Source organism: Malurus melanocephalus, unplaced genomic scaffold (assembly GCF_030028575.1).
Source record: "Malurus melanocephalus ecotype Western Australia unplaced genomic scaffold, MMel_1.1 scaffold_1739, whole genome shotgun sequence".
NCBI classification, from domain to species: domain Eukaryota; kingdom Metazoa; phylum Chordata; class Aves; order Passeriformes; family Maluridae; genus Malurus; species Malurus melanocephalus.
The window spans coordinates 3497-13537 of record NW_026624971.1 but is presented as its reverse complement, the minus strand read 5'-3'; the positions used below and the strand labels follow the sequence as shown (position 1 = coordinate 13537).

The 10041-nt window shown below is 54.7% G+C and overlaps 2 protein-coding genes across 2 annotated transcripts in view; one reads left to right on the top strand and one right to left on the bottom strand.

Annotated features, from left to right (window-relative positions):
- Positions 1–6657, bottom strand: part of VPS28 (VPS28 subunit of ESCRT-I) — an 8287-nt gene extending 1630 nt beyond the window's left edge. Inside the window, exons 1-4 of the mRNA XM_057388285.1 lie at positions 6596–6657; positions 6169–6291; positions 3411–3622; positions 970–998 (exon numbers count right to left, since the gene is read on the bottom strand). Coding sequence (XP_057244268.1) covers positions 970–998; positions 3411–3622; positions 6169–6291; positions 6596–6657 — 426 coding nt within the window. The remainder of the gene's footprint in view (positions 1–969; positions 999–3410; positions 3623–6168; positions 6292–6595) is intronic.
- Position 6658: 1 nt separating this feature from the next.
- On the top strand, positions 6659–8420 carry LOC130587307 (protein HGH1 homolog). The gene is made up of 2 exons (XM_057388284.1): positions 6659–6825; positions 7868–8420. Exons 1-2 carry the CDS (start codon positions 6659–6661, stop codon positions 8418–8420), a joined length of 720 nt encoding a protein of 239 aa, XP_057244267.1.
- The last annotated feature ends 1621 nt before the right edge of the window (positions 8421–10041 follow it).

Genomic DNA, 10041 nt, shown 5'->3' with positions numbered 1-10041 from the left:
AATGGCTATCGAGGGGTCATTAATGGCTATTGAGTGGTCACTAATGGCTATCAAGTGGTCATTAATGGCTATCGAGTGGTCACTAATGGCTATCAAGTGGTCACTAATGGCTATTGAGTGGTCATTAATGGCTATCGAGGGGTCATTAATGGCTATTGAGTGGTCATTAATGGCTATCGAGTGGTCATTAATGGCTATCGAGCGGTCATTAATGGCTATCGAGCGGTCATTAATGGATATCAAGTGGTCACTGAAGGCTATCGAGCGGTCACTAATGGCTATTGAGTGGTCATTAATGGCTATTGAGTGGTCATTAATGGCTATTGAGTGGTCATTAATGGCTATCAAGCAGTCATTAATGGCTATCGAGTGGTCATTAATGGCTACAGAGCGGTCATTAATGGCTATCGAGTGGTCATTAATGGCTATTGAGTGGTCATTAATGGCTACAGAGCGGTCATTAATGGCTATCGAGTGGTCATTAATGGCTATCGAGTGGTCACTAATGGCTATTGAGTGGTCATTAATGGCTATCGAGTGGTCATTAATGGCTATTGAGTGGTCATTAATGGCTATTGAGTGGTCATTAATGGCTATCGAGTGGTCATTAATGGCTATTGAGTGGTCATTAATGGCTATCGAGTGGTCACTAAAGGCTATTGAGTGGTCACTAAAGGCTATTGAGTGGTCACTAATGGCTATCGAGTGGTCATTAATGGCTATTGACTGGTCATTAATGGCTATTGAGTGGTCATTAATGGCTATCGAGCGGTCACTAATGGCTATTGAGTGGTCATTAATGGCTAACGAGCGGTCATTAATCGCTATTGAGTGGTCATTAATGGCTATCGAGCGGTCATTAATGGCTATTGAGTGGTCATTAATGGCTATCGAGTGGTCATTAATGGCTATCGAGGGGTCAATCCCAGGAAAGTGACCCCCAAGTGACCACAGAGGGGTCGCACTCACCTCGTAGAGCTCCGGTTTGTTCCCAGGGGCTGCGGGGGAGAAGGAGAAGGGTCAGAGAAGGTTGGGAATGGGAATCCCATCCCGAGAATCCATCCCGGGATTTCCAAAATCCCATCCCAGTAATCACATCCCGGGAATCCATTCCGGGATTTTCATAATCCCATTCCAGGAATTCCACAATCCCATCCTGGGAATCCCATCCCGGGAATCCATCCCAGGATTTACACAATCCCATCCCAGTAATCCCATCCTGGGAATCCATCCCGGGAATTCTAGGAATCCCATCCCAGGAATCCCATCCCCAGAATCCATTCCGAGAGTTCTAAAATCCCATCCCAGTAATCCCATCCAGAGAATCCATTCCAGGATTTTCACAATCACCTCCCAGCAATCCCCTCCAGGGAATGCATCTCAGGAATTCCAAAATACCATCCAAATAATCCCATCCTAGGAATCCATTCCACGTTTTCCACAATCCCATCCCAGTAATCACATCCAGGGAATCCATTCTGGGATTTTCACAATCCCATCCCCCTAATTCCATCCCGAGAATCCATTCCGGGATTTCCACAATCCTATCCCAGGAACCCCATCCTGTGAATCCATTCCGGGATTTTTATAATCCCATTCCCGGAATTCCACAATCCCATCCCGGGAATCCCATCCTGGGAATCCATTCCAGGATTTTCACAATCCAATTCCAGGAATCCATCCTGGGAATTCGGGGATCCTATCCCAGCAATCCCAGCCCAGGAATCCATTCCAGAATTTCCAAAATACCATCTCATTAATCCCACCCAGGGAATCCATTCCGGGAATTTGGGGATCCCATCCCATTAATCCCATCCCGGGAATCCATTCCGGGATTTTCACAAACCCATCCCAGGAATCCCATCCTGGGATTTTGGGGATCCCATCCCTAGAATCCATCCTAGGCATTCTGGGAATCCCATCCTGAGAATTCCACAACCCCATCCCAGGGATCCCATCCTGGGAATTCGGGGATCCATCCCGGGAATCCATCCTGGGAATTCCCGGAATCCCATCCCAGGAATTCTGGAATCCATCCCGGGAGTTCCACAATCCCATCCCGAGAATCCCATCCTGGGAATTCGAGGATCCATCCCGGGAATTTTGGAATCCCTCCCTGGAATCCATCCCGGGAATTCGGAGATCCATCCCAGGAATTTGGGGATCCTATCCCTGGAATCCATTCCGGGAATTCCAGAATCCCATCCTGGGAATTCGGGGCTCCCATCCCGGGAATTCCGTAATTCCATCCCAGTGTTCCCATCCCGGGAACTCGGGGATCCATCCCGTGAATTCCAAAATCCCATCCCAGGAATCCATCCTGGGCATTCCGGGAATCCGGGGATGCCATCCCTGGAATCCATCCCAGGAATTCCGGGATCCCATCCTGGGAATTCGGGGCTCCCATCCTGGGAATTCGGGGATCCCATCCCGGGAATTTGGGGATCCCATCCCTGGAATCCATCCCGGGAATCCTGGAATCCCATCCCGGGAATCCATCCCGGGAATTCGGGGATCCCATCCCGGGAATTCAGGGATCCCATCCCAGGAATCCATCCCGGGAATTCGGGGATCCCATCCCGGGAATTCAGGGATCCCATCCCAGGAATCCATCCCGGGAATTCGGGGCTCCCATCCCGGGAATTTGGGGATCCATCCCGGGAACTAAGGGATCCCATCCCTGTAATCCATCCCAGGAATTCGGGACTCCCATTCAGGGAATCCATCCCGGGAATTCCAGGATCCCATCCCGGCAATTCGGGGATCCATCCTGGGAATTCGAGGCTCCAATCCCGGGAATTAAAGGATCCACCCCGGGAATTCCAGAATCCATGCCAGGAATTCCGGGATCCCATCCCGGCAATTCGGGGATCCATCCCGGGAATTCGGGGATCCATCCCGGGAATTTGAGGCTCCTGTCCCGGGAATTCGGGGCTCCCATTCTGGGAATTCCACAATCCCATCCGAGGAATCCCATCCTGGAATTTCAGAATCCCACCCTGGAATCCATCCCGAGAATTCCGGGATCCCATCCTGGGAATTCGGGGATCAGATCCCGGGAATTCCGAAATCCATCCCAGGAATTCGGGGCTCCAATCCCGCGAATTTGGAGATCCATCCCGGGAATTCCGGGCTCCCATCCCTGTAATCCATCCCGGGAATTCGGGGCTCCAAAGGTGGGAATTCGGGGCTCCCATCCAGGGAATCCATTCCGGGAATTCAGGACTCCCATCCCGGGAATTCGGGAATCCATCCCGGGAATTTGAGGCTCCCGTCCCGGGAATTCGGCAATCCATCCCGGGAATTCGGGGCTCAAATCCCAGGAATGTGAGGCTCCCGTCCCGGGAATTCGGCGATCCATCCCGGGAATTCGGGGCTGCCATCCCGGGAATCCGAATCCGAGCTCTCACCGCCCATCCCGGCCGGGCCCGCGATCCCGTGGAACATCCCGGGCTGAGGCTGGAGGGCTCCGGGCCCCGCTCCGTAATCCCGATCCCGGTTTTGATCCCGATCCGGGTTTTGATCCCGCTCCTCGTCCCGGTCCCGGCGGCTCCGCGGCGCTTCCGCCTCTTTCCGTACACCCCCTCTATCCCACAATCCCTTTCTTCCGTCTCGCCCCGCCCTCTCCGGCAAAACTCCGCAGCCTATTAGTTCATTTTTTCCGCCTCTCCGTATTCTCGTTGTTGATTGGCTGCTGCAGCTGTCACTCAAAGCTGTTCCCTTTTCGCGATTGTCCCGCCCCACTCTGCGGCGTTCTGGGCACCGATTGGCTCCTTGACTAATTTCTTCGTCGCTGATTGGCTCTTTGAGCTGTCAGTCACGGTGGTTGCCGGGCAACGCCGCCATGTCTGCTCCCCGTTATGGCGGCGCACGAAGGGACGGCGGTGACAGAGCTGAGGGCGCTCCTGTTCCCGGTAACGGGAAATGACCCGGAGCGGCACCGGCAGTGTCTGTATTTAATTGGCCTAAATAAATCCGTGATCTAATTAAAGCCGTGATCTAAATAAATCCGTGACCTAATTGGGGCCGTTTCCGAGAGTCCGCACAGCGTCTTTCCGTACAATTTTTCGTCTCACAATCCCCTTCTCCCTTTGTCCCGCCCCTCTCTGTGGCGTTCTGGACACTGATTGGCTCGTTTGCTAATTTTCTCGTTGCTGATTGGCTCTTTGAGCTGTCAGTCACAATGGTTGCCAGGCAACGCCGCCATGTCCGCTCCCCGTTATGGCGGCGTACAAAGGGGCGGCGGTGACAGAGCTGAGGGCGCTCCTGTTCCCGGTAACGGGAAAGGACCCGGAGCGGCACCGGCACTGCCTGTATTTAATTGGCCTAATTAAATCCGTGATCTAATTAAATCCGTGCCCTAATTGGGGCCGTTTCTAAAATCTCGCACAGCGTGTTTCCGTACAATGCTTCTTCGCGCAATCCACTTCTCCCTTTGTCCCGCCCTCTCTATAGCGTTCTGGACACCGATTGGCTCACTGACTAATTTCCTCGTCGCTGACTGGCTCTTTGAGCTGTCAGTCACGCTGGTTGCCAGGCAACGCCGCCATTTTTTGACTCGCGGCGGTGACCGAGCTGAGGGCGCTCCGGTTCCCGGTAACGGGAAAGGACCCGGAGCGGCACCGGCACTGTCTGTATTTAATTGGCCTAATTAAATCCGTGATCTAATTAAATCCGTGGCTAATTGGGGCCGTTTCTAAAATCTGGCACAGCGTCTTTCCGTACAATTCCTCTGCCCACAATCCCCTTCTCCCTTTGTCCCGCCCCCGCTATGGCATTCTGAACACCGATTGGCTCGTTCACTAATTTCCTCGTCGCTGATTGGCTCTTTGAGCTGTCAGTCACGGTCGTTGCCAGGCAACACCGCCATGTCTGCTCCCCGTTATGGCGGCGCACGAAGGGGCGGCGGTGACAGAGCTGAGAGCGCTCCTGTTCCCGGTAACGGGAAATGAACCGGAGCGGCACCGGCACTGTCTGTATTTAATTGGCCTAATTAAAGCCGTGATCTAATTAAATCCGTGGCCTAATGGGGCCGTTTCCGAGCGTCTTTCCGTACAATTCCTCTTCCCGCAATCCCTTTCTCCCTTTGTCCCGCCCCATTCTGTGGCGTTCTGGGCACCGATTGGCTCGTTTACCAATTTCCTCGTCGCTGATTGGTTCTTTGAGCTGTCAATCACAATGGTTGCCAGGCAACGCCGCCATGTCTGCTCCCCGTTATGGCGGCGCACGAAGGGACGGCGGTGACAGAGCTGAGGGTGCTCCTGTTCCCCGTAACGGGAAATGACCCGGAGCGGCACCGGCACTGTCTGTATTTAATTGGCCTAATTAAATTCGTGATCTAATTAAAACAGTGGCCTAATTGGGGCCGTGCCTGCGGGCCCGCAGAGCGTTTTTCCGTACAACTCCACTTCCCACAATCCCTTTCTCCCGATGTCTCTCCCTCCCCGGTGGCGCACTCGCAGCCGATTGGCTCTTCCGTTCCGCCTCTCTTTATTCTCCTCACTGATTGGCTCTTGCATCTGTCCATCAAAACGGTTGCCAGGCAACGAGTCAACATTGGCTCTCTGCTATGGCGGCGGTGTCGGAGCTGAGGGCGGACAAGGTCCCACACGCAGCCGCAACTGGGGCTGAACCGGGGCTGGACCGGTACTTTCTATGCTGCTGTGGCCTAATTAAAACCGTGCCCTAATTAAAGTCGTGGTCTAATTAAAACTGGGGTCTAATTTGGACCGTGTTTATGGCGCCACACGGCGCTTTTCCTTACAACTCCGCTTCCCACAATCCCTTTTTCCCGACGTCTCTCCCTCCCCTGTGGCGCACTCGCAGCCGATTGGCTCATCCATTCCGCCTCTCTGTATTCTCCTCACTGATTGGCTCTTGGACCTGTCAATCAAAACGGTTGCCAGGGAACGCCTCCACGCTGGCTCTCTGCTATGGCGGTGGGAACGGAGCTGAGGGCGGATAAGGTCCCACACGCAGCCGCAACCGGGGCTGGACCGGCGCTCTCTGTGTTGCTGTGGACTAATTAAAGCCATGGCCTAATTAAAGCCGTGGCCTAAATAAATCCGCGGCCTAATTAAAGCCGCCGCTTAACCAAGGCCGTGTTTATGACGTTTTCCGTAAAACTCCACTTCCCACAATCCCTTTCTCCCGATGTCCCTCATTCACCGGTTGCGCACTCGCAGCCGATTGGCTCTTCCGTTCCGCCTCTCTTTATTCTCCTCACTGATTGGCTCTTGGACCTGTCCATCAAAACGGTTGCCAGGCAACGCCTCAACCATTGGCTCCGTGCTATGGCAGAGGGCGGACAAAGTCCCACACGCAGCCGCAACCGGGGCTGAACCGGGGCTGGACCGGGGCTGTCTGTGTTGCTGTGGCCTAATTAAAGCCGTGCCCTAATTAAATCCGCGGACTAATTAAAGCCGCCGCTTAACCAAGGCGGTGTTTATGGCGCCACACGGCGCTTTTCCGTGCAACTCCACTTCCCACAATCCCTTTCACCCCTACGTCCCGCCTTTTCCTTCGCGCACTCTCTTCCTATTGGTCGGTTTTGCCGCCCAATCCCCGTTTCCGCGATGCTGATTGGCTGCCGCGCCCATCAATCTCGCCGTTGCCAAGCAACGCCACAGCGGCGGTAGAGACGAACAAGGCCGCCATCATGGCGGACGCCACCAACGAGGCCTCAGCGGCGGCGGCGGCGCTATCGGAGCTCACGGCGCTGCTNAGTCCGCCTCTCTGTATTCTCCTCGCTGATTGGCTCTTGGAGCTGTCTATCAAAACGGTTGCCAGGCAACGCGTCAACATCGGCTCTCTGCTATGGCGGCGGTATCGGAGCTGGGGGCGGACAAGGCCCCACACGCGCAGCCGCAGCTGGGGCTGAACCGGGGCTGGACCGGTACTTTCTATGCTGCTGTGGCCTAATTAAAACCGTGCCCTAATTAAAGTCGTGGTCTAATTAAAACTGGGGTCTAATTTGGACCGTGTTTATGGCGCCACACGGCGCTTTTCCTTACAACTCCGCTTCCCACAATCCCTTTTTCCCGACGTCTCTCCCTCCCCTGTGGCGCACTCGCAGCCGATTGGCTCATCCATTCCGCCTCTCTGTATTCTCCTCACTGATTGGCTCTTGGACCTGTCAATCAAAACGGTTGCCAGGGAACGCCTCCACGCTGGCTCTCTGCTATGGCGGTGGGAACGGAGCTGAGGGCGGATAAGGTCCCACACGCAGCCGCAACCGGGGCTGGACCGGCGCTCTCTGTGTTGCTGTGGACTAATTAAAGCCATGGCCTAATTAAAGCCGTGGCCTAAATAAATCCGCGGCCTAATTAAAGCCGCCGCTTAACCAAGGCCGTGTTTATGACGTTTTCCGTAAAACTCCACTTCCCACAATCCCTTTCTCCCGATGTCCCTCATTCACCGGTTGCGCACTCGCAGCCGATTGGCTCTTCCGTTCCGCCTCTCTTTATTCTCCTCACTGATTGGCTCTTGGACCTGTCCATCAAAACGGTTGCCAGGCAACGCCTCAACCATTGGCTCCGTGCTATGGCAGAGGGCGGACAAAGTCCCACACGCAGCCGCAACCGGGGCTGAACCGGGGCTGGACCGGGGCTGTCTGTGTTGCTGTGGCCTAATTAAAGCCGTGCCCTAATTAAATCCGCGGACTAATTAAAGCCGCCGCTTAACCAAGGCGGTGTTTATGGCGCCACACGGCGCTTTTCCGTGCAACTCCACTTCCCACAATCCCTTTCACCCCTACGTCCCGCCTTTTCCTTCGCGCACTCTCTTCCTATTGGTCGGTTTTGCCGCCCAATCCCCGTTTCCGCGATGCTGATTGGCTGCCGCGCCCATCAATCTCGCCGTTGCCAAGCAACGCCACAGCGGCGGTAGAGACGAACAAGGCCGCCATCATGGCGGACGCCACCAACGAGGCCTCAGCGGCGGCGGCGGCGCTATCGGAGCTCACGGCGCTGCTCTCCCCGTCCTCCCCCGCCGCTCCCCAAGCAGCCGAAGCCGCTCTGGCTCTGTCCGGTAGCGACTCGGGCCGGGCGTTGCTGGCGGGACACCCCGCGGCTTTATCCGCCTTGGCCGCCATGGCCGCTTCGGCCTCCAGCGGAGCCCACACGGCTTTGGCCGCGCTGGTGAACGCGTCCGCCGAACCGGCGGCGCTGGAACCGCTTCTCGCCGCTTTTCCAACGCTGCTGCCGCTTTTACCGAGCTCCGGAGCGGTTTGCGGGATCGCGGCCAACCTGAGCCGGGATGAGCGGGCGGCGCCGCGGGTGTTGAAGGCGATGGGACCCGGGGCGGAGGCGCTGCTGAGGGCCCTGAGCGCGGAGCGACCACCGGCGGAGCTCGGAGCGCTGCTCTGCAACCTCAGCCAAGCCAGAGAGGGACGGCGGCTGCTGCTGGAGCGCTCCGGGTGAGGGGAAATTTGTATTAAAATGGGGGAATTTGGGATAAAAAGAATTAAATTTGGGATAAAAGGGCTCTGAGCGCGGCGCGGCCCCCGGCGGAGCTCGGAGCGCTGCTCTGTAACCTCAGCCAGGCCAGAGAGGGACGGCGGCTGCTGCTGGAGCGCTCCGGGTGAGGAGAAATTGGGGTGAAAATGGGGGAGTTTGGGTAAACTTGAGATAAAAAGGAGAGAAATTTGGGATAAAAGGGCCCTGAGCGCGGCGCGGTTCCCGGCGGAGCTCGGAGCGCTGCTCTGTAACCTCAGCTGCTGGAGCGCTCCGGGTGAGGGGAATTGGGATAAAAATGGGAAAATTTGGGGTAAAAATGGGGAAATTTGGGACAAAAGTGGGGAAATTTGGGATGAAAATGGGGTTAAAAGCGGGGAAAAAGGGATCAAAAGTGACCCGGGAGTGTTTGGTCTGAGGGCGCTGCTGGAGCCCTGTGCGTGAGGGGAAAATGGGGTAAAAATGGGGAAATTTGGGATAAAAGTGGGAAATTTTGGATAAAAGTGGGAAATTTGGGGTAAAAGTGGGGAAATTTGGGATAAAAGTGGGGAAAAGGAATCAAAAGTGACCTGGGAGTGTTTGGTCTGAGGGCGCTGCTGGAGCGCTCTGAGTGAGGGGAAATCGGGGTAAAAATGGGGAAATTTGGGTAAAAGGAGGGAATTTGGGTAAAAATGGAGAAAATTTGGGATAAAAGCGGGGAAAAGAGATCAGAAGTGACCAGGAGTGTTTGGTCTGAGGGCGCTGCTGGAGCCCTCTGAGTGAGGAGAAAATGGGGTGAAAATGGGGAAATTTGGGGAAAATTGGGGGTAAATTTGGGGAAATTTGGGATAAAAGTGGGGAAATTTGTGATAAAAGTGGGGAAATTGAGGATAAAAGTGGGAAAATTGGGGATAAAAGCCGGCAAAAGGGGTCAAAAGTGACCGGGAGTGTTTGGTCTGAGGGTGCTGCTGGAGCGCTGTGAGTGAGGAGAAAATGGGGTAAAAACGGGGAAATTTGGGATAAAATGGGCTAAAATGGGGAGAAACTTGGGGTAAAAAGGGGGAAATTTGGGGTAAAAGGGGAAAAATTTGGGTAAAAAGGAGGAAATATGGGGAAAAAGGGGAGAAAATTGGGTTAAAAGCGGGGAAAAGGGATCAAATGTGACCGGGAGTGTTTGGTCTGAGGGTTCTGCTGCAGCGCTCTGCGTGAGGGGAAAATGGGGTAAAAATGGGGAAATTTGGGTAAAAAGGGGGCAAATTTGGGATAAAAGCGGGAAATTTGAGTAAAATTGCGGGAAATTTGCAATAATTTGGGATAAAAAAGGCAGAAATTTGGAATAAAAGGGCCCTGAGCGCGGTCCGGTCCCCGGAGGAGCTCGGAGCGCTGCTCTGTAACCTCAGCCAGGCCAGAGAGGGACGGCGGCTGCTGCTGGAGCGCTCTGGGTGAGGGGAAAATGGGATAAAATGGGGTAAAAAATCGGGAAATGGAGATAAAAAGGGAGAAAAAATGGGGTAATTTGGGTAAAAATGAGTAAATTTGGGGTAAAAAGGGGAGAAATTTGGGGTAAAAGGGCCCTGAGCGCGGCGCGGTCCCCGGAGGAGCTCGGAGC